A 26,889-nucleotide genomic window follows, 5' to 3' on the forward strand; every position below is an offset into this window, starting at 1 on the left:
TTTCAGTTATCTAAAAAACGGTTTTCGAGGAAAAAAAACAATTTTTCGGTAAAATTTTTTTTATGGGAAATATATTTTCGGGAAAAAATGTTATTTGGAGAAGAATCGGTTTTCACGGGGAAAAAACAGTTTTAGGGAAAATAACAAATTTTTGAAGGAAAGCCGATTTTGAAGGAAATGTTTTCTTGTTGATTTTAAGTGTGAAATCGAGATTTTTTAATCTAAAATCTTTGCAAATCTTAACTGGTAGGGTGGGATTTTACTCCAATACAAATTTTGAAATAGACCAATGATTCTTGAAGCCTACAAAATCTCATATTAAATAGGAATCCTACTTAGAAATTCTGCAACCAAAAGCACCATAAAACTAAATATTTACTTCTTATAAATAGAAATAATTATAATTTAGTTAATTTTATTTTGATGAAGTATAATTTAGTTAATTACCATAGGGAGAAAGCCATAATAACAATTGAATATTTATTTTCTATAAATAGAAATAATTTCAAACTTAATTTAAGAAAACATTAAAACTAAATATTTAATAATTACAATTCAATTATTATTATAATAATTATGATTTAATTATTACCACAAAAATACACAAATACATTTCTAATTTTAAATCGAGAAATATAGTAAAAATTGACCAAAATACTTTATATATCAAACAGATGGAACATAAAGTTTCTAATTTAAAAGCAGAAGAAATTATCAGATCGAAAAAATGAATGAAGTTAGACGTACACTGCCATATTTTAGACTTTTCTTTCTTCCTATAATATTGTAGGGCAAAATCCCTCCGTCGATGTTAGATTTCAGCCAGATTACGCTCAACAATTTCTCACATTCTAACATTTTGATTATTTATTTCAACTATGACATGTTGTCCGACAAATAACTCAACGAATCTCGACTACTAATATCTCTACGAATCTCGCCTGGAATATGTAGTCGGACAAAATTTAGAGGACTGATAAATGTTAAATCTTGTACAATAACATATCACAACCGGAGTTCACCAAGGATATAGGCAGGCAGATGAACATTTTTCAACTCGTTTCTCCTACCTTAAACCACACGTATAGTGAATATCCCATCAAATCCACCACCACATCACTAGTGGGTCGAGGAGAGCAAAACACCTAAAATAAGCGCCAAAATAAACACGACACTTGCTTATTTACAGCAGCTACGACATCTTAATAGTGTCTCGCAGTCTAGGAAGACAAGAGCCGCTTTCTAAATAAGTAAAGGCCCCACATTTATTCTAAAGAATATTCGCGAATATATAACTCGTGAGTATGACTATCTTGCGACATCAAAATTACGGCGAATTCCAATTACTTCTCGTTTACTCAATTTCATTTCTCACTAGTTCTTTAACTCTATAAATACACAGTCTAAGTACTCAAATAGATGCTTCAAACCAAAACATTTTCTCTCTATTTCTCTACAACAGAAACCCTAGAAATCATGGTTTTTCAAACTACTCTCAAGTCCAACTCTACTGATACTGTTAAGTTTCTTTACAGTTATGGAGGCAAAATCCTTCCTCGTCATCCTGACGGGAAACTCCGGTACATCGGAGGTGAGACTCGTGTTCTCGCCGTCGATCGATCTATCTCTTTCTCAGGTTTGATTTCTGATTCCGATCCACTTTTCTTCTGCTTTTGATCCTGATTTTGATCTATGATTTGATCATTTTGATTTTAATTTCTTCTATTATTGATGAATTTTTTTTTTTTGCAGAATTAATTGTGAAATTAGGAGAATTATTTGGATCATCAGTGAATCTAAGATGTCAATTACCGACTGAAGATTTAGATGCGTTAGTTTCAATAACATCAGATGAAGATCTGATTAATGTGATTGAAGAATACGATTTAGCAAGTAAAGAGAAATCATCACCATTGAAGATCAAAGCATTCCTTTGGCCTAAGAAATCAATCAAAAAATCATCTCCTCCTTCATCAGTCATCAATTCTCCCAAATTCTCAACCCTAGCTATTGCTGCCGGTAATCGATGTCTTCGTCAGAACATTTCAACAACAACAACACCCGTCGGATTTCCAAAACCAATCGGAACAAAACCTCATTATCATTATTATTATCATCATCCTTCTCCTTGTGTTCATCCTCAACAAGGAAGCCCTAGAAATCATCACCTTGTTCACAGCGGAAATTACTGGCAATAACCCTAATTACTTAATCAAATTAGAAGAGAGAAAGAGAGAGAAAACCTAAAAGTAGCTTATTTGATGTGATCTTGGACTGTATAAATCCATCAATCAGGATTCCAAAGGAATTACTGTTTTTTTTTTTAGGGTTTTCAATTTTCAAACCTAGTTCTTGTTTGATTTCCTTTCTCTTGTTTGTCGTTAAATTTTCCGTTATCTTCCACCACCGTTTAATTGTTTGTCACATAAAACAACAAAAACAATCAATGGCCGCGTTACTAGATGGAGAGAGAAAGAGTGATAATGGTTTGACACGATTTCTGCCACCAATACAAGTGCTGGACCTATACTGTGGTAAACACGTAGCACAATTGAATTTTATTGGTGATTTTAAAATATGATTTTGATTTGAGAAATTTTATATTAATTTGCAGGTAATTTTATTAATCTTGAAGATTGGAGAAAAGAAGAAGAGTTTCTTATTTTCATGGAACAACCTCAATTAGAAATCAAACAAGAAGTCAGTTTTAAGATTCTTATTTTGATAGTTGCTAAGGAATCCTACACATAGACAACAATTTCTTATGCCACAAATAAATTGAAAGATGCTAATTATGTGGTTCATATAGCTTTATTTCTTTCGAGTGTGGCATTGTATTAAAGTACAACTTTTACGTGGACACGACGGAAGTTAAGAGAACATCATCAATATAGAAATTGATTCTATGCATATTGTTCAGTTAATACAATGATAGGTTCGGTATTCTATGGTAATGTAGTACTTTACATTCGGATGTTCTGGAGTTGTTTTTTCTGTTTTTGGTGTTGTTGATTTCTCATGTTTATAGAAAAGTTAATATCGCGGTTGAGGCTCTTGCTAATTGATTTTCTTGCTAATTGTGGATCTTCCGACTCTTACTTTCTTCATAAATATCATATTTATCGTCATTTCTATCTTCATTACTACAACGTCACCAACTACTTACACTGACCAATCACTATAGTCTTACCAACCATTACTAGGGAAAATCTACTTACGTCTCTCCCTCTTTTTTCTATGGAGATGACAGTAGAGTTCGTTTCTTCATGTTTCCCTTTCCTTAAAAACAAGGGGAAGAGAGCCCTGCGCGACACCATGTCCCAAATGAAGAGGTTGCAAATGATGTCTTTTCTATTCTTAGGTCTTCGAAAAGACATTTTTCTAGTTAACAAATTAAAATGAATTGAGGTGAATTAGATTGAGATATTCGTTCCTGCTATAAACGATATTTGCAGTTTGACATAGAGAGAGTGGAGAAAGAGACCAGAGAGGATAAAAAAGAAAAAAAAAACATGTCTTTTCTATTCTTAGGTATTCGAAAAGACATTTTTCTAGTTAACAAATTAAAATGAATTGAGGTGAATTAGATTGATATATCCGTTCCTGCTATAAAGGATATTTGCAATTTCGTAACACACTTTTTACTTAAGTAGGCAATAGTAGTAATAAATCATAAAAACGGGAAAAACCTATTTTTGTACTAAGTTTAGTATAGACTAGCAGGTAAGAGAATCAAATAATTAAAGGTTGATACGAATATAAGCACTTTGACAACAGGTGATGAGGTGTTGAGGGGAAATATTTATTATTAATTAATTAGAACTTTAGAAATATTTGTTAAGGAGGAAAAGAATTATTATTCCATATTAAAAGGTAACTTTAAAGATCAAACCGTGTTTGAACCGTGCGGGGAAGAGTTGTTATTGTTGCTTTCAATTATTCGATACGATAGGTTGATGTTTGTATGGTACAATGGACTAAGACAACAACGAAGACGACAACGTTAACTTTAGAGCACTTTTTATAGGAGTATAGAATTAATGGAGAAAAAAAAAGTTATACCAGACCCAAAGTGTAATTAATAAACGAAGGCTACCCCTTGCCAATATTCTTGTTTTGCAATCAAATTGAACTTTATGAAAAAAAATTGACTTCTTCCGTTTATTTCTTTCTTGACAATGGTTAATGTTGAAAACTTGAAATCAATTCTAGCATGTGAATTTTGTGACTTTTGATTGCAAACAACTACTTTTTATTCTTCAATAGGTAAGTTAGGGTTCGATTCTTTCTACTCTCTTTTACTATAGCTAACATTTGAAATAAGTTTACATAACTAGAGTTTGTCTAGATATCTAACTCGTGTCCATATTCCGAGACCTTTATTGTATTCTTTATAAAAGTTCCTATTGTTCTCAAATTGAGAAATACTTTCACAAAGGGGTTCATTTTCCTTGTTGAAGGAAAGTTGAAAACTACATAACATGTAGGGCCATATTGAAGAGTATGGTGAAGCATAACATGAGTTTAGGTTTAAAGTTCCATTCATTTTGTAGGGTTCTCGTTATGTAATGGTATGGAGGGCCACAGAGTTCCCATAATGTACCTACAAACAATATCCTTTTAGTGTGCTTTTGGTATTGCTAGTTTGTTAAACATAATGATATCCATATCCATATTCCAAACCCAAACCCAACCCCAAAATCCAAAACCCATACCCCCAAGTCTAAACCTAATTTCATCCTCCAACAATACATATGCATACTACTACTCTTATATCAAGTATCACTATCTCTCTATTTAATGCAACCAAGCCTTATATACACAAAGAAATCAATATAGTCCTCTCAATGTTTCTATGGTGTTGGAGAAGAAAGTATCAACATTCTCCATATCACCATGCATGGTATTAATTGCACCAATTGTGACATTCTTTAGTGGCCCATGTTGCGCATTTTCATTTAAAGTAATATCATTGTTTCTACGTTTATTAGCTGTGACTTTCTGTTTCTATCTCGATAAATCTTGATTCATAAAAATGGATCAATTATTTTACAAATATAAAAACTAAAATATCTCCAAAAAATTTACTGAAATAGCAGTTAAATTACTTTGTTTAAGTAGACTTGAGACATTGTATACATACGAAAACTCAGATTATATTTGTAGCCACAATAAAATTATTTCATTTGTTCTGGTCTCATGTGTCTTACTTGAGATGCGTGCAAATTGAGTCGGACTATTATTATTTAAACAATATATAAGATTGAGAGGATGATGAGATAGATGGTCCATTGCTTCCAAGGGCCAGGCAGTAGGACCATTATAACAATGTTATCTCCAATATGGGCCATAGTGAAAGAACTCAGTTACAAAACCATGATTCTTGGAGACAATATCTGATCTAAGTCAGTATTTCTATTGGCTATTGGACACTAAACTATGCATAATTTTGTCATGGACAGTACAGTATAATGAGGTGTAAATATGAGTAGATGATTATGCAATTATAAGATTTTTATCGAATCGAGATGTCATAGTATCAAGAGAATTTGTAAAGATAAACTAAGAATCTCACCACCATCAAACTCTGTATTTCTGAATGAAGAATAACATTCTGACTTTAGAGATAGCCATAAGAACGTACAAGACCAATCACACCTCAATACCTCATGTTATTAAGGTGGTTGTGTGGGCTCGTGAAAGCTCACACGAAGAACCAAAAGAGAATGATTGTCGACTTTAGACCTGAGCCGCATGAGTTTGGTTCGTTGTAAGAAGAGATGGCAACACATTCAAAGGGTGAAGGGAATGATCATAGAGCCATACAATGTCAATTGGGAGGAAACTAACTTTGAACTATGAAGATGGCTCAACCTAAACTGGCATGTATGGAGACATTTTCAGTGGACTTGTGAGAGTTTACAAGGACACAGAGGAGCAACTTGTTGGGTCTAAGGCTGGATGGAGTAATGGAAGTTTTATTGGCAACCACCCAGTTAATGACACCCCCTAAAATTGTTAAAGCTCCTTCTCTCAAAATATGCACTCCCACCTTCGGTCTCACCCAAAATCGGTGGGTTCGAACCAATTTTGGTACTCGAAATCTGTTCAAACCTACCAATTTCAAAGGGACGTGAAGCATTTGCCCCATTCTTCTTCAGTTCTATATCGTCCGAACCTTAAAGTTACAAACTTTATTTCTCTCTGTAATATTTGTGTGATAAATTTTTTAAGTATATGAAGTTGAGATAATCTTTGAAGTCTTATTTTCCTATCTCTAAATCGTACCAATCTAAATTGGGTAATCTCGATTGATTTTTATTTAGATTAGCAAAAATGGTTAGTGACCCCGTTTTTGGGTGAAAAAACTCGATGGGTTTAAACCGATACTTGTTTGCAGAACCGGGTTTGAACAAAACCAGTTTAACCCAAGCGTAGGAGGGGCTCTACAAAACGTGGGGTGGTCGAAGCGCATTGACCACAAGGACTATTGACACAAACATGGGCCTAACGAAACTTCCCATCCCATATCAAACATTGCAGAGGGGAATTTTTAAGGCATCGTTGCATCCGTGGGTAGATTTTTGTAGGCACTCCAGTCGTGCCAAAGGCACCTTTATAGTCGAATTTTGTGAAAAGAGGCGCCTTTAATAATAACTATACGTCTTTAGTGGGGTTTCTAATAAGACCTTAGCATTATTCTCCACCAGAAAACTGAAGAATGCCTGACTCGAGCAAAGAACCCTAATCTATAATAAGATCGGAGATGTAAGCGATGAAACACTTGAAATATATAATGCTGCCAAACAACTAATCAAATCAACCTCCATTCGTCGTGTATCTGAGACAAAAAGACGACTCATCGTTCTGAGCCGACTGCACAGTTGTTTACCAGTGGTCGGTGATATATAATGTTATTTAACAATTTCCACAAAACTTTTGTCATGTATAGGGTTGTGCCATCATCCACTCTATTATTTGTCATGTATGTAAGACACTTGTAGTAGTTCCTCCCTATCCATTCATGCTTTTATCATATTCCTCCTCACAATTTGGACTCATCCTACCAGCAGCCTAGCAAATCCAAGTTCCCAAGTATTCAGACCTTTTCACCAATGAACTTCAAAATATACTAACATGGATGATTTGATCCAATTACCAAAGGAAAGTATACTGTGGTTGTGGTGGAATCAATATATTAAAGAGATATATAATTTGTATGACTTGAGTGCAAATTAGTGATTTTAAATTGAGAATTTTTGTTTTGAGTTACAAAAATATATTTGTGATTGATTATTAGTAATAGAATGCTTAAAACATGAGTGCTAAATGAGTTTGGCATGACTGAAAAATGGTGCTACCCAAGGATTGTAAGTGCACATATTTATGTGTCGCTCGAGCATCCTCGACACACGATTGAGACCGTCCCACTAATTTGTAGAATTGACAAAAATATCCCAACTTGCTGTGTTTAAAATTGTGAGAAAGTGAAAAAAAATATCACATTAGTTCAACATGTCATAGAATCGTGCGGACCAACTTTACAAGCTATTTATCTGTGATATCATTTGTGTTGACACTTCAAAACTTCACGAGTTCAAAACACATCACTAGAAAAGTCTGCTTAAATATTTATAAAGACCGTCACACTTAGCCACCTACCAATTTACAACACACTATCCAATACCATATGGTAGTAGACTATCCTATTGATAATAGGATTTGCTGCCCTTACGAACTTTTTGATTGCTAGTGCCTTAGTGATATTGTCTGTCATTGTGATACTAAAACTACAAACTTAATTGATCTTTCACCTAAGTGGGATTGTTTTGTAAGATTGTGGAGTTTTGGGTGTTATTATTAAAGAATCAAAACTTCATTTCAAACAAAAAAAAAAAAAAAAAGGAAGAATCAAAACGTCCAACTCGAAGTTAAGGATCGGATTGGCACGAGACGGTCCGGAATTTTATGAGAATTTTCTTTTCTCTCTTATAAAGGCTTTAATTTCACGTGTCACTTTATTTTCTCATCCACGTTTCTTCTAATGGCTTCCCCAAGCCAACATTTTCTCTCTTTTAATCCCCCATCTCAATCCACATTTATTCTTCTCTAACTTTCTTTCTCTCATTTCATCCAAATTTTAACATACCCAATCTCACTTTCATTTTCTCTTACTCTTTGATCATTCTAAATTTTTAGCACATATGAGGCTTTATGTTTATGTATTGGAAGCCAGAGATATACCATTATTAACTGATGCTTTTGTAAAGCTTCAAGTGGGTAAGTATAAGTCAAGAACTAGGGTTTTGAAGAAAACCCATAATCCAATTTGGAATGAAGAATTTGTATTCAGGGTACATGATATGGATGAAGAACTTATTGTTTCCGTTTATAATCATAATGATGATCATGGGTTTTTTAATGGTCCTGGAGATTTAATGGGTAGGGTTCGGATTCCTATTTGGTCTGTTATTAATGAAGATAAACAGACTTTATCTCCTACTTGGTTTTCTTTGGAAAAACCATTCAATTTGAAATCATCAATGGTGAAGGATTCTGGTAATTTCTTATGATTTTCTTCATTTCAAGTTAACATTTATGTTCATCTTGATTTTGTGTTGGTGTTTAATATGAAATTTAAAGTTTGAATGTGACGCAGCGGAAAACTGATAAAAAGCCTTAGAACTCCGTCTAAAGACTATTGAACCGAAATTGATAACAAAAATACTAAAATACTGAATTTTATTGATTGAATGAATGACTGAAACAACTTCTAAGCCCTCATTATATAGACTTAGGGTTTCCTAATCTTGGTCAAACTCCAATAGAAACTCCTAAAAAAATAAAATACTAGAATAGTAGAAATCCTAAACTGAAAACAATTACCAAAAATAGAAAAAAACTAGTAAAAGTCCGTTTTGAAGCCCTAAACGATGGAATTTGCCCCTCAAAGTGGGCCCGTTGTGGCGAAGCGACAACGAATGACCGGAACGCTATTTCGCACAATCCCTCAAAATTTCGTCCAATTCCGACACCCGTAGCTTCGATTTTGGCCGTTTTAGTCTGTCACCCTTGTATTTGGCCGCTTCGATCTCATCCATGTATTTCTCAGCCAATTCCTCTACATCAGAATGATTGGGTTCTTGAGACTGATTGTTTAGTTGGTTGATTATGGTCCTCAAATTAGAACTTGTTATGGAAAAATTATTTATGTGCTTAGTTCTTTATATTTCCTGACAAGTAAAATGGAAATGGAGTTCGAAAATAATTCAAAAATGGAAGATGGTAAAGGAAAATCTCATAAAGCTAATACTACTAGTTTTCAAACAATTACAAGGGAAATGCTTGATAAAATTGTTAAGTTTGTGGACATCAAACTGTCCTCGATATTAGTTCTTGGTCACATGACCTCCGTTTATCGCTGTGGGACTATTCTCACGCGCCCTGGTCGATCAATGTGGGACTATTCTCACGCGCCCTGGTCGATCAATGTGGGACTATTATCACACGCCCTGGTTGATCAGTGTGGGACTATTCTCACACGCCCTCGTTGATCCATGTGGGACTATTCTCACACACCCTAAACCCTGCGCATGTGGGGTTTTGTGAGCCTAACACGTGTCTTTTTGCTGGGTGACGTGGAACACGTGTTGACTATTGGGTCTATCGGGTGTCAGCCCAACTCTAGTACCATATTAACTTTGTGTACATTCAGCTCAAAACCAATTGGCGATGACGGGAGAGGACTTGTATATTATGGTCATAAGAGTTTCCTTTGTAATGTGGGACTATTCTCAGAAAAAAAAATATACTAATTAATGTACATATTATTGATAAAATGGTTTATTGTGTTCTTTTGCTGATGAATGTAGGGACGATTCTACTTACCTTATCTTTGCGAGGAAGGGACCACAGCCCTTCTAGTACTCGCTCTTGTCCTGCGCACTTGAAGGAATATGCTGGGCGTGCTGAACCATCTCAGGGTATTCATACTGCCAAAGCTCCGTCACTGAAGATCGCTGAAGGCAAACATTTGGTAAAGGCGATTGGTAGTCGGTTAGAAAAACTTTTCAGTAAGAACGGCGAGAAGTTGAAAGCTGATTCAAAAACTGATGATTTATCGGATGCATCTATTACTACTTCTGATTATGAGGATTGCGCTGAGGAAGCTCTTTCTAGTCATACTTTTGAGGAGGACATGGATTTGATGCAGTCAAGAGACGATGACCACGAAATGCCTTCTGATCTACCGAAAATTCTTCTTGATCAAACATATATGGTTTCGTCAAGAGATCTGAACATGTGTCTTTTCATGCCCAATTCACAGTTCAGGAGAGAATTGGCGGATCAGCAGGGAATTACGGATTTAAAGGAGGGGTCTTGGACATGGAAATCAGGAGAGATAGCATACTTAACGAGAACTGTTACATATATGAAACCTGCTTCGAAGATAGTTAAAGCTGTCAAAGCGACAGAAGATCAAACCTATCTCAAAGCAGATGGAAGTGAGTTTGCTGTCTTGGTAAGTGTGAGCACACCGGACGTTCCATATGGAAATTGTTTCAAGATAGAGTTACTTTATAGGATAGTGCCTGGACGAGATGTAGCGTCGGAAGAAGAATCTGCTCGTCTAATAATCTCGTGGAACATTAGTTTCCTTCAGAGCACGATGATGAGAAGCATGATCGAAGGGGGAGCTCGACAAGGTCTGAAGGAGAGCTTTGAACAATTTGGAAACTTGCTAGCTCATCAATTCGAAGTAGCGAGCTCGCCAGAGCTCTTGATGGACAAGGAACACATGTTGGCATCATTGGAAGCTGAGCACCAATCTGATTGGAAATTGGCGATCGAGTACTTTTGGAATTTTACTGTTCTTTCCACAATTATCATGGTGGTATATGTTATTCTGCATATTCTTTTATCTGGACGAGGGAAGTTTCCAGGGTTGGAGTTTCATGGTCTAGATTTGCCTGATACTTTCGGGGAGTTGATCACTTGTTCAATCTTAGTTGTTCACGTGGAACGGGTCTTTAACATGATTTTACATTTCATTCAGGCACGATTGAAAAGAGGTTTACCTTTTTAACTTCTTCACAGCTGAAATTCCCAAATCTTTATCTTTAAAATCCACACCAAGAATCTTGTCTGATTGTTTTTTTTTTTCCTTATAGGAAGTGATCATGGTGTCAAATCCCAAGGTGATGGATGGATGCTCACAGTAGCATTGATTGAAGGAAGTGATTTAGCATCTGTGGATTCAACCAGTATTTCAGACCCGTATGTAGTTTTCACCTGTAATGGTAAGACAAGAACGAGCTCTGTAAAGCTTCAAACTCGTGACCCTCAATGGAATGGTAAGGTATTGAATTGCTTTGGGTTTTCCACCAAAGATCATTTACATCTGTTTACTTGGAAATTGTCTTTCCATTTCTCACCAGTAAAGATTTGCAGATATACTGGAGTTCGATGCCATGGAAGAGCCGCCTTCAGTTCTGGATGTTGAAGTTTTCGATTTTGATGGCCCATTTGATCAAGCAACTTCACTGGGGCACGCTGAAATCAATTTTCTGAAGCACACATCCACCGAGCTAGCTGATATATGGGTAACCCTCAATGGGAAATTGGCACAGGCGGCTCACTCCAAGCTGCATTTGAGAATCTTTTTGGATAATAATAACGGAGTCGAAACCATTAAAGATTACTTAACTAAGATGGAAAAGGAAGTTGGAAAGAAGGTAAGCATAAACCTAGAAGTTCAAGTATATGCTTCAAGTATATGCTTTATTGATTCACTCTTCTTCCTTGGCAGTTGAATCTTCGATCGCCTCACAGGAATTCAACATTTCAGAAGCTGTTTGGATTACCACCGGAAGAATTCCTTATCAATGACTACGCGTGCTCCCTGCGGAGAAAATTGCCTTTGCAGGTGCTCTAATTGCAGTTTTTGTTAAATGTACACCTTTACAAAAAGACAAGCTTTAGTGAAACAACAAATAGGGACACAAAAAAGTCATTTTCGAATATAGCTAATCGTCCCCCTTTTGACTCCCAGTGATGCATTGATGAATGTTTTTCTTAGGATTTTTGCATGGCAATGTTTGCACGAAATTATGCGAGTTTATGAGAGAGTTAGAGCTATTCTCTTATTGCATATTCTACAAGTGATTGATGTTCTTAGTTGTTTTGAAGATCTCAATGTCTATGTAATGAAAGTTGAAACTTTTTTTTCTTCATTAAAAAGTTGAAACTATTGGTACCACTTATTACGTCAATTTTGAGTAAAAATGGAGATGATGGGTTCTTGTGCAGGGCCGGCTGTTTTTATCCGCAAGAATAGTCGGATTTTATGGCAATCTATTTGGGCATAAGACCAAATTCTTTTTCCTCTGGGAGGATATCGACGACATTCAAGTGATTGCTCCATCTCTCTCCTCTGTGGGTAGTCCATCCCTGGTCATAGTTTTGCGAAAGACCCGAGGCCTTGATGCTAAACATGGTGCAAAGTCACAGGATGAAGAAGGGAGGCTGAGGTTTCATTTCCAATCATTTGTTTCCTTCAATGCAGCTAGTAGGTATATGTTATTTCGGATTTAAAGTTCAAACCTGCTTTTACTCTTGTTTATGCTTATATAGATCGAATTATATTTCGCTCAATGGAAATCTAAGCTGGTCATATTCTACTGGTAGAACCATCATGGCATTGTGGAGAACAAGAACGTCAACCGCTGAACAGAAACCTCTAATGCTGGAAGACCAGCAAGATCAAGATGGAAGAGTGGTCGAGATTGAAGAAACGGGTACTTTCTTGGGTATTGAAGATCATGCTAATATGTCTAAGATTTACTCAGCAGAACTTCCTGTTGCTGTGAGTCTCTAATTCTTCCTCTTCGTTTACTCCCGCTTCAAAATTTCTTACCCGTTTTCGCTACTATTTGGGTAGTTTTGCCATCTTTTCGTGTTATAAAAGAAATTCTGGTATTTGATTTCTGCAGATGGTATCATTGATGCAAATGTTCGAGGGTGGAAACTTGGAACACAAAGTAATGGTGAAGTCCGGTTGTATTAACTATACAACCACACTATGGGAAGCTATAAAGCCCGATGTATTCGAAAGACATATATCTTACAAGTTCAATCACCAAGTTTCAATCTTCGGAGGAGATGTCACAATCACACAACAAAAATCTCCTATCAACGAGGGTAAAGGATGGAGTATTGATGAGATTATGACTCTCCATGATGTCCCATTTGCCGATCACTTCCGGGTATGTGATAAACTCGTGACCTTCTTATATTTCGAGAGAGATTTACGACAAACTTTCTTATTTTGATCTCGTTTCTCTTTGGTTTAGGTTCATCTAAGATACCAGATCGAAAACAACAATCAAACTTCAACAGAATGTCAATGTGAAGTTTACTTGGGGATATCATGGATAAAAAGCACAAAGTTTCAACAGAGGATAACAAGAAACATAATGGAGAAATTCTCAAATAGATTAAAAGAAATATTTGAGTTAGTAGAGAGAGAAATTCTATTACAAACTCCAAATGATATAATCATTAATGAAAGTAATTAGTTTATACAAATTCTTCAATTGATAATCTAGACTGGGTTGTTTTCAGTTTTAATTTTTCAGGAATCAGAAGAAAAAAATTCCCTGATTTGATCTTGAAATCACATGTTCATGTTTCATTTTTGTGTGCTCAAGGTGGATTGCCCTAAAAATGTGATTCTTTGTGACCCAAAGTACAGACAATTTTGAGCCTACTTGAGAAGGTAAATCAATGATTAGTATTTAAGAATTTCTTGATTAATGGTTGAGATTAATTTGATCTAACTCTTATTTTTGACTTATGGTAGGACCTAGTTAAGTAAACTCTTCATGTGGGCACATGCTGTCCAATTCCATTTTCTAGAGAGAGAAACTCTATTCAGAACTCAAGAAAGATTTAGAAAGTTTACCTTCAAAATAAATACTGTAGAAACAATCAAGGGTGATTGAGGATAGCAATTTCTCTCTCTCTTAAAATGGGAAGTGAAGAACATAAGAGTCATTCTTGTGTCTCATTGTTGTGATCTTGTTCTCTTTGAATGCAAGCTCTGTTTTTTTTTTTTTGTTATGAACACAATGGGGTTCTTGTTAAGTTTGATTTTGATGTTTTTAATGGTGGCAATGGTGATTATAACAGTAAGAGCAACAATTGTGATATGGATTACAATAATGGTGTTGCTTGCTTTTGTGGGTAAGCGAAGGAAATCACTCGTTCGTGAAGAAAGGAAAAGGAAAATCACTAAATATATTGCTCTCTATGTGATGAAGATTGTTCTTCGAGAACGAAATCTTATTGCTATTTCATTTCTCATTTTAAGTTTTATAATTTTGATTCAAAGAAGAGAATCTGACGATATCCATCTATTATGAGGTCGGTTTTGAGTGTGGAATGAGTTAGATGTGATGGATGATTAAGGGATTTTGGTGATAGTAAAGATATTTATATTAATATGACTTGACAATGGAAGAAAAAAGGATTTTTGCTAACTTTTTTGTTCAATCAATTGTTGTAATTTTTGAGATTGTATAAGTGGGTTTCTTGGATTTTTTTTATTTATTAAAATTTAGGAGGATTAGGGAATAAAATTGTTCTCTGTAATCTTTATCTAAAATCAATTAGGAAACAATTTCTTTTGGAAGTTATATGAACACATGGTATCAATTTTGACATTTGAAAGGTCCTAAATATGAGACTTAGTTACACATAAGATCAATATTAACACAAAATAGGCTGAAAGTCCAACAAAAATATAATTTTTGTTATTTACTAAATAGATTATTTCGCGTCCACTATTTTTTGCGGTTCACCAAACAAATTATTTTGCATGACATTGTTATTTTATTGCACAAAAGAAAACATAAATAATCTTATACATTATCTTGTTTAGCTTCACACAATTTATCTTGTGATGCTGTAGCAACAAACCTAGTTCTTATACATATCTGAACATTCACATTAAGATATTAGTGTTTCAAAAAAAAAAAAACCAAGATATTAGTGTTACATTTGCTTATATGCATGGGCAATCAACAAAAACTTTACCAAAGTAATATTAGAAGGAGACTCAAAAAAAGTCATAGAAGCGCTGAAGGGGAAGAGGTCGGAGCATCACTGGACAGCAACACATATAATATCGACTCTAAAGAACAACCAAGGAAGGTTTGAAGACCTCCAATTCTCTTTCATTGGTAGACAAGACAATCACAAGACGGACAGATTCGTCAAAGCAGCAAGAAAATATGTAAAAACTATCTGTTTGGATGAGACAAATCCAGCTGATCACCTGAATGTAATTATTAATAGATCGAATGAATAAAAGGAGATTACTTCAAAAAAAAAAAAAACGATAGCACCTATATATTAAGTTTGGACCTTAACCCCAATATATATATTTGTGTATATACTCCATTTTGGGAAAAGAGAAAAGAAGTTGGAGAGGCTGCTGGTTCACTTTGTTATTGATAACTCTCACGTTTGCTTTAAACAAAAAGAAACTCTCATGTTTGCCACCACAGCCAACAACGACGATCGTGATCATTGTCACCACTACTACCATTGTGTTACTATTCCGACCACTGTCCCTATTACCACTAGCAATGACCTTTTACCACCATCATCTTAGCCCACACCCTTCTTCCCGATTCCTCGAAAGAGCGTTCAATTTTGAACTTCCCTTTTGTACCAATTGAATAACAAAGGGTTCGATTTTGGAATTCTCCGCAGCTAAATTTTCATACCAGGTTCACGTGTAAAAACCTTTAAAACATAGGGGAGTTTTACGGGCACCAGCAGGTATAAACACAATTCGAGCATCAAGTAGGTAATCGCATCATTGTAAATTGTTGAACATTTTTTTCGATTTTTCTTTTTGTAAAGAAGTTAGACTTCATTTATTAGTCTCATTAAAGAGATGGGCTACGAGATGGGTAGGATCGAACGAAAATCCTAAAATTCATGGAAGAAAATATATTGTGGCATTGTATACAGGGACGGATCCAGGATTTTCGCTTAGGGGGTGCAGATTTATATACCTAAATAATTTTTTTTTTTTGCAAACACAGTAATTAATAAAATACTTACATTCATTAAGTATATTACTATATTGACGATTACAAACGCAATTGACCTCTAAGAGAGCTCATATTTTGAAATGTTCGCATAATCGACTCATTGTCAATTTCACCAAAAACTTCATATTTGGAATGTCTATCTAATGCCGTTGTAATATGTTGTTGTTGATTCATCAAATTTATACAACTAATCCGAGCATCATAATGTTGACTTTTCATTTTGCCAACATGCTTCATTACCCGGTTAAGTTTTCTCGAACTATTCCAACCTCCATTAACAAACGGTATCCCGACCAACTTTACCGTTTTAAAAACATAACAAAACAAACAAAATGCAGTATCTTTTTCAACACTATATTTTAAACCACTCTTGATGATCATTAGACCAAAATGGAATGAAACGTCTTCCATTATTGTCTTTAGAAAAATTACAGTCATTTGACTGAAATGGATCACGTTGTAAATAGTGTATACAAATTTCATCTCTATATTTGATTCATAACTTGAAATTGGTAGTCTAAACTCCGGATCAATTGGTAAAGTTGGTAAATTAAATTCGAGAGGACTTACCGATGTCGGAGTCAGTTCCAGCGTTGGAGTTGGTCCGGGTGTTGGAATGAAAAATAACGTTGGAGTCGAGTCTGGAACTTCTGGTGTTGAACTAGATGAACTCGAATAAATTTTTCTTGTAAAATATATTTCCTTTTTTGGTAGTTGAGTTTGAATACTTGATTAGATGAAGAAGAAGCGGTTTTGGTATGGTCTGAGATGAAGAAATGGGAGATATATGTAAGGGTAGAGAATTGAGTTGATTTATAGTAGATGATTGAAGTTTATAAATTTTAGGGGAGATGAAATGAATTGTATAGGATATATGGTAGATGAATTAAAGTTTGAAAGGTTTACGAAGGACTTGAACTCAGTACCTCATGCTCCATGCGTCAAAAACTTAATGCCTCAACCATTGAGTCAAATTTCACTTGATGTCATATAGCCACACGATATGGTATATATAGAAAAACATAAAAGTAAAAATTCCCTGATATTAAACAACCCTAACCCACACTTTAACCACAAGGCCAAAGACTTCTTTGTGTTATATTGTCACATCACAACATATATATATACATATTCGTATATAGATATATATATTTTTTTTAAATAATACTGCTAGTATATTTTTTTTTCGGGAGGATCCAGGGGGTGCGACCGCACCCCCTCGCACCCCCATGGATCCGCCCCTGATTGTATAGGGCCCGTAATTATAAGGCCCAAAATGGGGAAGTTAAAGAGAATCAGGCCCAATACTAAATAATAATGAGGAAAAAACCCAGTAGGTAAAAATACAATTTTACCCTCCAAAATGACATTTTCCGCTCAAATCAACGTCAAAAACAATTTTGAACATTTCTGAACAATTCTTGGTTTGCTCTCGACAATTTTGTAAATTTCTGAACAAATCTTAGTTTGTCTCAACAATTTGTAAATTTTTGAACAAATTCGTTCTTGCTTAGACATTGTTTTGCCAAAATATTTCGCATTTTTTTTTCTTTTGCATTTTACATAGACAAACTAACACAAACATTTTGGCTACAACATTTTTCGATTTGTCTTGTGAAAAAATAAATGGTTTCTGCATTTTTTGTTTTGCTTTCGACATAAATATAAAAACTAAAGCATTTTTTTGTTTGTCCTTTACAAAAATTAAAATGTTATGCATATTATCCTTCGTATTTAACAAATCCGTTAACGAACAAAGAAATATTTTGACTAATACATTATATATGTTGTTAAGAACACAATTATATATGACGCCAACATTTTATAATGGGTCCGTGGGTATATAGACCAAAATAATAATCAAAAAAGGTTTATGATCTAATCTTCCCAAAACATGGATATTTAGTCCTTTTACATTATGGACATAATAACCCATTCCTTATGGGAGAACTACCGTCAATGTCCCTCCTACAAAAATCACGGGATTTTTAATTTTTCATGGTGAAGTTGGAATGTTTCCAATGTGGGCGTGATTTAGGGGATTTAAAGCAACTAACGTATAAATCCGAAATTGATTTTTCTCTATCTTCTAACCGTTTTGGAAAACAAATCTATTTCCAAATCAATTCAAAACAAAAATCGTAACCAAATCAATTTTCTCTCTCTTTACAGATTTGGAAACCAAATCAATTTTCTCTCTCTTACTATGTAAATTTTTTTCGATTCAAATCAATTTTCTCTCACTTAACTTTCAGATTTGGAAATAGTATATTTTCTAGGATCAATTTAGCGTGATTTGGGGGTTAATATACAAAACATATATATCACTTTCTCTCACTTAACTTTCAGTTCTGGAAATAGTATACTTTTCTGGGAACATTAAAGCAACATATGTTTTCGTTTTTACTCATACATAAATAAACATAGACAAATTATGAAACAAATACGTAAATTATGTATTATTTATGACGAGGAAACCATCATTTGTTAAGTATACAACATAATTTATCAAATGTATGTGGGTCTTGTTCAATAAATTACACATAATTTATTTTACATTACACATCCTTTACATTCTGTTACAAAAAAAAGTACAAAATCTTCTTTGGTTCAAAAATGGTGCCCATCCATGTATTCTATATTAGTTTCGTTGACTCACTTTGATTTGATGATTCTCTTTGAAATTTCATCTGGTATATCAAATCTACACACATAAATACACATACATTAAAGAAAAAAAATAATCATATATTGTATTATAAACTACATGTACAGTTTCATAAATTATATATAATGTTTGTCAAATTTTGAAAACATTTGAAGGTTTTGAGTAGTTTGGTAAACTTATCAAGGCTACTGTTTTGGGTGAAAAGTACACGTAATGGTAAATAAATAATACACAATTTATGTGCACTTATACGTAAACTATATACATAATGGTAAGAACATGAAGATATATGTAAATTATATATACTTTATTGCAAAGTACACGAGATTTGATAGTAAAGCGAAGTATTTCTACTAATGAAATGAGTACTGTTTTGGTGTTAAAGCACGGGTAATGTTCTATAAATTACCCATAATTTACTATAAATTGTGGTAATTTACGATAAAGTACATGTACTGTAAATTCTGTTATGAGTAACCGTACGAAAGAACAAATGTTACATAAATCCGTACGGATTGAAAACCAGATCTGAAGAAAAAAAATGAGAATATCATTAAGCTTAAACTACAAATCTAAAGATATCTGCTATGATGATTGATTGCAATAATGTCAAACTCGAGTTGAAGGATTAAACATCAAGATCAAAAACATAAATGAAATTTTAAGAGAGAGAAAGAAAATAAACATCAAACATTCGATTGATGATTGATAATCTGATCTCACGAAATATCACAAACAACAGAAGATTAAACATAAATCTAAAGAAATATGATATTATCACTGGATGCAAACATAACATACTAACTTTGAAGGAATCATTGAATAAGGAATAAACATAAAGATCTTAAACAGTTATGAAAATTTTAGGGTTTTAGTTATGAATCATTGAATAAGGAATAAACATAAAGACCTTAAACAGTTATGAAAATTTTAGAGAGAGAAAATAAACATCATACGTTCGAAGTTAATGAATTGGTAAACAGATCTTATAGATATGTATCATAAATCTGATACGTTTTATAATAGAGCGAAATAATTAGGGTTTTAGTTATAAGAAGAAATATTAGATATTAACAATGGTGTTTATAAAGATTTCGAAAGTATTAAACCTGATAAATGATGAATTTGGACAGCAATATAATGTAGAAGAAGAAGATTTACTGAGTTTAATGGAGGTTTGTCAACTAAATCGGTTTTAGAGAGATCAAATAAAAAGTTTCAGTTACTGAAAATAATGAAGATATTCTTACTTTGAATAGAAACATGATTGGAGAGAAATATGGGAGATAATAATGAAGATTTTCTTACTTTGGATAGAAACATGATTGGAGAGAAATATGAGAGATAAATATGGAAAAAGATATGGATAGATTTCGAAGATAAATCAGTTATAAAATATGGAAAGGTTAGATTAGGGATTATGAAATAATATTTATTCTAGAGATTTGTGTTTTCTCTCTAGATGAAACCAGATGGACTAGATATCCATTTATATTATGTTTTTGGTTTTAAAACCCTTTATAGAATTAGAGAGGATTATATCTACTATTAGGACCCGTTTTTTGGACTATAAGCCCAAAAATTCTTTTATAATAAGCCGGGACATTATTATAGATATTGTCAACATTTTATAACAACACAATGATATATGTTGTCAACATATAAGGGTAAAAATGGAATTATGAAAAAATATGTTGTCTTGTTAACAACATAATTACTTATGTTGTGAACATTTTGAAAAATGTTCAAAAGATGGGTTTTTTTGACATTATTATTTTTGAGTGGGTTTTTTCCTTATTAGGATCTAGATTTTTGGGTTTTTCACTCATTCTTTATGGGCCGGTAATTATAAGGCCCAAAATGGGAAAGTTAAAGAGAATCAGGCCCAATACTAAATAATAATGAGGAAAAAACCCAGTAGGTAAAAATACAATTTTACCCTCTAAAATGAAATTTTCCGCCCAAATCAATGTCAAAAAAAATTTTGAACATTTCTGAACAATTATTGGTTTGCTCTCGACAATTTTGTAAATTTCTGAACAAATCTTAGTTTGTCTCAACAATTTGTAAATTTGTGAACAAATTCGTTTTTTGCTTAGACATTGTTTTGCCAAAATATTTCGCATTTTTTTCTTTTGCATTTTACATAGACAAATTAACACAAACATTTTGGCTACAACATTTTTCAATTTGTCTTGTGAAAAAATAAATGGTTACCGCATTTTTTGTTTTGCTTTCGACATAAATATAAAGACTAAAGCATTTTTTTTATTTGACTTTTACAAAAATTAAAATGTTATGCATATTATCCTTTGTATTTAACAAATCCGTTAACGAACAAATAATATTTTGACTAATACATTATATATGTTGTTAAGAACATAATTATATATGACGCCAACATTTTATAATAAGTCGGGACATTATTATAGATATTGTCAACATTTTATAACAACACAATGATATATGTTGTCAACATATAAGGGTAAAAATGGAATTATGAAAAAAATATGTTGTATTGTTAACAACATAATTACATATCTTGTGAACATTTTGAAAAATGTTCAAAAAATGGGTTTTTTTGACATTATTATTTTTGAGTGGGTTTTTTTCTTATTAGGGTCTAGATTTTTGGGTTTTTCACTCATTTTTTCTAATTCTTTTGGAGTACCAAATAGTAATTATCACTTTTCTTCGAGGAGAAGAAACCAAAGTCATTAATTTTAATCCAATTAAATACCTAAACCCCAATGACCCTCTCAATTCCTCAGTTATCATCTCTTCCTACCTTCTCTCAGAATTTTGAACAATTCTTGCTTTCTCAGTTTTTCATGATCTATTAGGGTTAGGGTTTCAAATTAGTTTCTTTCTATTTCAACTGGGGTGTATTTGGACGATTAATCAATATCTGCTTCATAAGCTATGGATTCTAATCTAGTAATCAAGGTTTGATCTTTTTTTCCCCTTTCAGTTTGTTTTTCTTGTTCAGCTCTACTTTTTTAGAATTCCTTGTTAGGGTTTTGATTGATTTCGCTCTGCTTGTTGATCTTTTCGATTATTCATCAGTTTATTGTACGATCCTCTTTAAAGATTTGATCTTTATTGAAATTGTATTGAATTTTAGAGCTTTGATTTGTTAAACATGTCAATCTGTAAGCTGATCAGTTTGAATTCAAGTAAATAGATGAGGTAATCCATATAAATCTTCAACCTTTGACCATATAATCTTAAGCCCTAATATTGTCAACTTTGTATTCTGTTGTAGTACCGCAAACTTCCCTAATTTGATCATCGAGCAGACTTTACTCTGTAATTCACTAGAAACACCCATATAACTCATCGAATCAGAAACTTTACTTGCTTCGAGAAAACGCTATAATGTTGGATTCATACTATTTGATTTGTTTATACTTCATGCTTTATAGTCTATACAGGTGTTCATAATTTCGGTGTCTAATGATGTCGTCGTTCCTTTTTCTTAACACTGCTTTAGGTAAAGTATGGGAATACGCTTAGACGGTTTAGTGTGTTTGTTAATGGAAATGGCTCTGTTGATGTGGGCATGGCTGGGCTTGAAGCAAAAATTCGTAACCTCTTCAAATTCACTTCCGATGACGATATTATCGTGACATATGTGGATGAAGATCAAGACGTAATAACACTTGTCGACGATGATGATCTTATTGATGTAGTCAAGCAGCGGTTGAATCCACTGAGGTTGAATGTACAACTAAAAACTAGTACAGATGGAAAATTCGAAACAGGATCGAATGGATGGTCTACTCCAAAAAGTTCGCAGCAAGAACAGGGTAATCCGTTATCTCATGTCAATTCTGGTGTTGCCGAGGTGTTAAAATCTCTCCCGGAACCATTGGGCGATGTACTGTCTAAGCTCTCTTTTGATTTGGCATCAAAAGCTGCTTCTGCTCCAGTGCTTCTTGAGATTCTTAACAGTTTAGTGAAGATGGGTAAGAATCCACCTGTTCCAGTTTCTGAGTCCCAGAATCATGAACTTGATCGTTCTGCAAGTAACAAAGTAACAGAGGGTATAGAAGCTTCAAAAGTGTCATTCCCAGAAATTTTATCTGAACCAACTGGAAAAAGCAGTTCAAAGGGGTGTTGCAGTAATAACACCGCTGAAGGAATCGAAACCTCAAAAACTGCAACTACTATGTCTGTTCCTTTTGTGCCCCCGCCAATACCTCGTCGTGTTCTTCCTAAGGTTCTTCAGAAGACAGGGAAAGTTCGTGTCAATCCGAAATTTACTCAGCTCAAACCCTCAGATGCAACTTCTGAATCTCCCGATGTGGGGTTCCCCACGGTTTCTCCAACTCCTGTGACTGATGATTCGTCTAAAAATGACGTTCTCTTGTATGGTCCGGTCGATTCATTTGGGAACTGGAATGGTGATAGCTGTGGGAAACACCCATGTGTTGGTATACGTTCATCTCCATACAATCGTGGGTCCTGTCCTGCCAAAAGTATGCCAATCAGTGGAATGGCTGGAGCAGATTCATCTAGTTTAACCTCTCTTGGCGGGCTTATGTCCGATTCGTTTAGAAAGAGCTACCTTGATAGCAAGGGCAGGATATTCCATAGGGGTGTTCAGTGCGATGGTTGCGGGGTGCACCCTATTACAGGACCTCGATTCAAGTCTAAAGTGTAAGAACACTAGATATTGCTTATTTCAATCCAGTTAGAAATTCTTCTAGATGATTATATGTGCATTACTTGATTTAGGAGTTCATTTTTTTGTAGGAGGGTGGATTATGATCTCTGCAGTAACTGCTTTGCTGAAACAGGAAATGTGGTTGAATACACCAGAATGGACGTTCCCATGTCTTATCCACAACCTAATTCAGTACATTGCTCTGAGTTCACTCCATTTCCGTCCGTATTAGGTGGTAAAGCCCGAGGGAAGCAACTGAGTCTACCAAGGAGTTCGTCGCTTGATAGCTGTTTTGTTATGGATGTTAGTATTCCAGATGGTTATGTTATTGCCCCTAACACTCCGTTTACTAAAATATGGCGAATGCGCAATAGTGGTTACCAGCCGTGGCCTCGTGGGACAGAGCTTGCTTGGATTGGAGGGTACCCACTTACCACTAATGCTTCAGTATCTATCAAGGTGCCAATGACTGCCTAATCCTGTTTAATTTCAAGTTCATCTAATCTACATATATAATTGATTTTGTTCTAACAATAGTTATCGTAAGTAATGTTATGAAGATAAGCCCTTGAATCTTCTGTTATTCCTCCTAATGTTGCAGAACGAAGCTAATGGCTGCCCTGTGGGATATTCAATGGATATCACAGTTCAATTTGTATCACCAGGAACTCCTGATCGATACGTTTCTTACTGGAGGTTGAAATCTCAATCTGACGAATTTTTCGGGCAGGAAGTTTGGGTGCTCATTCAGGTTCATATGGCACTCAAAACTACTCTCCTTTTCCTTGTTTTGGTTTTGTTCAAAGGATTAAGCCATAAGCCATTTTGTATATGTTTGTATTGTTGCAGGTGGATCCTGTAGAGGCAGATAAGGAAAAGATTGACTCGTTATCTGGAAGCATTAATTCCTTGAACTTGAACTTACCACCCAAGTATAATGACGAACCAGAAAGCAGCCAGATCATAGACATGAATATTGAGCCTATATGTGATGAAAATCCCGAATTGAAGAAAAGAAGTGGAAATGCAGAAGCGGTGAAGCCAATGATCGATGAAGACAAAGATCTGGAGCTCGATTTTCCTATTGACAATAGCTTGATTTGCGGTAATTCTGTTCCCGTTTCTGCAGAGATGCCTGGATTGGGTTCTCGTCCCGCAAAATCTGTTCACATTCTTGCTAAAATACCTTCATTCAAATCTTATCCCACCATTGATTCCTCATCTGTCCCACCTGTTTTTCCCGATGCTCCTCTAGTAAACGAAGAACTCATTGAAAGTAACCCTGTTGAAGAGGTGCTTCTGAAGGAACTGGCTGCAATGGGTTTTCAGCAGGTAGATTTGAACAGAGAGATTTTGAGGTCAAACGATTACGACCTTGAACAGTCGCTGAATGATCTCTGTGGTGTTCCTGAGTGGGATCCTATCCTTGAGGAACTTCAAGAGATGGTAAGATTCAAACTTCCTTTATTCTCTTTCACCCGTAAACATGACTATAGTAGTTGGTTCCATGTAGAAACTGAAACTAAAATGTCATATTGTTTACAGGGATTTTCTGACAAGGAAAAGAACACAAGGTTGCTGATGAAGAATGGAGGAAATCTCAAGCGAGCAGTGATGGATCTTGTTGCAGGAGAGATTGGCCCTAGGTAGGACACTAGCCCTAGGTAGGACACTCTCTACGATCGATCTTTTATATGTATATATATATATATATGGTCGTAGTATTTGAGAAACATAAAGCTCGATAAACCTATGATGTTATCGGTGAAGTGGTTGGCGTAGTTTAGTATCTGAGTCCGTATATATTTCTGATTGAGAACATATGATGGATCATATTTATGGTTTTATGTCAAGGATGGATAAATAAGTTGTCTATGTTCTCTCTCTCTCCCCGTCTCTCGCCTATATATATATATATATTACTTTGAGTGATTTAGGAAATGTAAACATATTTATTATGAACCAAAGTAAGACACAACAACAATGGCCACACATTTAGAAGCAAATGTGTCTGATTATCTTAATAGATACTCAAGAAATGGACTTATTAAAAAAAACCATCCATTTATAATGGAAACAATTAGACTATCTTGTTTTCGGATGGACGGGTGTCAGAGAGTAAAGACTCCCCAAATCTTTCTTTTGCTTCATCGTCGAGGGGATCGTCTCCCAAGTACATGTTGATGTAAGCCCTGCAGAGAAGTTCACTCTCCACCTTGCTCACAATCTCATCTTTTACTGCATTCATTCAGAGCACAAGCACCCATTTTAGTAAACCTAGTTGAGTAATAGATGTATGATGTCATTATGGGAAGGTTTAGCCCTTAATATTTCACTTACTCTTTGTTTGAAGAATGTGTCCAGGAAGCCTTGATATCTCAATTACTGAACCAGATGTTAGCTTTATGTTGTTTAGTGCTTCACCCATGAACCTAACAACCATGAGACAAGTTCATTGATCATCTCTGTTAACAATAATGTTATAAACAGTATCGATTTTACTAAAAGAGAGCGAGTTGAGTTAGTCGAAGCTAGCTTGCTGAAACTCCACTACATGAGGTTGAAATTTCTGTAATGATCCAAGTCCTAACTGCTACCTAGAGTGTCCCTACTTCTGCTACGTCGACCCTAGTAATAGCCCATAGCCAAGCTCAATGAGCGGCATAGGGTTTTGGTTATGGTGAAGGCTCCACCAGCCTACCCAAATGGTCTCAGGAATCTCTTAACCGAGATGGTGAAGTCGTTAAGAGTTGAACGTACATGTTTGTCAGCTCGGTGTTCTTTTGACCACCATTAAGCTTCTTGATGGAAGCTCCAATGCCTTCGTCGAAACCCTTCCTCACCAAGCTCATACTTACCCCTCCGAAGACAAGTACTAGTCTAACCATCATCTCCACATCGCTATCTCTCACGACCTCATACATCTCCTTGGTAGGTTTCGCGGCACCATTCTTTCCATCAAACTTTGATTTCAGAAGCTCCTTTAGTTTCTCTTTATCTCCATATATCCCTGCACCAAATATACATAAGTGAACTTTGTCCATTGAAAAACCTAAAAATGAGATCTAGTAAAAGATATCAACTTAATGTAGTATGTATATTCATACCAAAGGAGTAGATCTTAAAACCAAGACCAATGAAGCTCTTCTTCCTCAAACCAACTGTGATTAACTCCTTCCCGTCATCCAGTTTCATTGGGAAAGACATACCAGTCTTGGGTTCAATTTGAACTTCCATCTTTTCCTCTTCTTTCTTCATTGTTATCTTTTCATCCTTTGGCCCATCAACTACATCTGTCTTTGAGTTAACTTTCTCCATTGTCTTTGATTGATGGGTTCTATTTCTCTCTCTCTTTCTCCCACTCTTCCTATACTTATATATATATTGAAGGGTGGTTCCTCCTTGATGCACTTGATGGGTTCAAAAGT

General features: G+C 34.7%; 4 protein-coding genes across 5 annotated transcripts; 3 read left to right on the forward strand and 1 right to left on the reverse strand.

The window, feature by feature from the left end:
• The first annotated feature begins 1,315 nt into the window (after positions 1-1,315).
• Positions 1,316-3,061, forward strand: LOC147553334 (protein PAL OF QUIRKY-like). Of its 2 annotated transcripts, XR_015236578.1 has the most exons (3): positions 1,316-1,636; positions 1,753-2,534; positions 2,615-3,061. XR_015236578.1 is itself a non-coding variant. In XM_086664881.1 (2 exons), exons 1-2 carry the CDS (start codon positions 1,420-1,422, stop codon positions 2,196-2,198), a joined length of 663 nt encoding a protein of 220 aa, XP_086521007.1. In that variant the 5' UTR covers positions 1,316-1,419; the 3' UTR covers positions 2,199-3,061. The 2 variants fall into 2 exon arrangements, 1 of the variants encoding a protein (XP_086521007.1); XM_086664881.1 differs by having other exon boundaries at positions 1,753-3,061.
• Positions 3,062-7,410: 4,349 nt separating this feature from the next.
• On the forward strand, positions 7,411-13,587 carry LOC147553335 (C2 calcium/lipid-binding and GRAM domain containing protein). The gene is made up of 9 exons (XM_086664954.1): positions 7,411-8,559; positions 9,873-11,072; positions 11,172-11,354; positions 11,452-11,735; positions 11,810-11,926; positions 12,310-12,572; positions 12,688-12,865; positions 12,993-13,265; positions 13,353-13,587. Exons 1-9 carry the CDS (start codon positions 8,205-8,207, stop codon positions 13,575-13,577), a joined length of 3,078 nt encoding a protein of 1,025 aa, XP_086521080.1. The 5' UTR covers positions 7,411-8,204; the 3' UTR covers positions 13,578-13,587.
• A 7,966-nt stretch (positions 13,588-21,553) lies between these two features.
• On the forward strand, positions 21,554-25,336 carry LOC147553336 (protein JOKA2-like). Its single transcript, XM_086664955.1, has 6 exons — positions 21,554-21,738; positions 22,286-23,454; positions 23,551-23,920; positions 24,063-24,212; positions 24,311-24,907; positions 25,007-25,336. Exons 1-6 carry the CDS (start codon positions 21,715-21,717, stop codon positions 25,109-25,111), a joined length of 2,415 nt encoding a protein of 804 aa, XP_086521081.1. The 5' UTR covers positions 21,554-21,714; the 3' UTR covers positions 25,112-25,336.
• Positions 25,337-25,393: 57 nt separating this feature from the next.
• On the reverse strand, positions 25,394-26,809 carry LOC147553337 (chalcone isomerase-like protein 1). The gene is made up of 4 exons (XM_086664957.1): positions 26,569-26,809; positions 26,222-26,471; positions 25,802-25,893; positions 25,394-25,699 (listed from the first exon to the last, which is right to left on the reverse strand). Exons 1-4 carry the CDS (start codon positions 26,777-26,779, stop codon positions 25,542-25,544), a joined length of 711 nt encoding a protein of 236 aa, XP_086521083.1. The 5' UTR covers positions 26,780-26,809; the 3' UTR covers positions 25,394-25,541.
• Positions 26,810-26,889: the final 80 nt, after the last annotated feature.

The sequence above is a fragment of the Eschscholzia californica genome, unplaced genomic scaffold, assembly GCF_041429995.1.
Source record: "Eschscholzia californica isolate CP2 unplaced genomic scaffold, dmEscCali1.0.p SCAF_3, whole genome shotgun sequence".
NCBI classification, from domain to species: domain Eukaryota; kingdom Viridiplantae; phylum Streptophyta; class Magnoliopsida; order Ranunculales; family Papaveraceae; genus Eschscholzia; species Eschscholzia californica.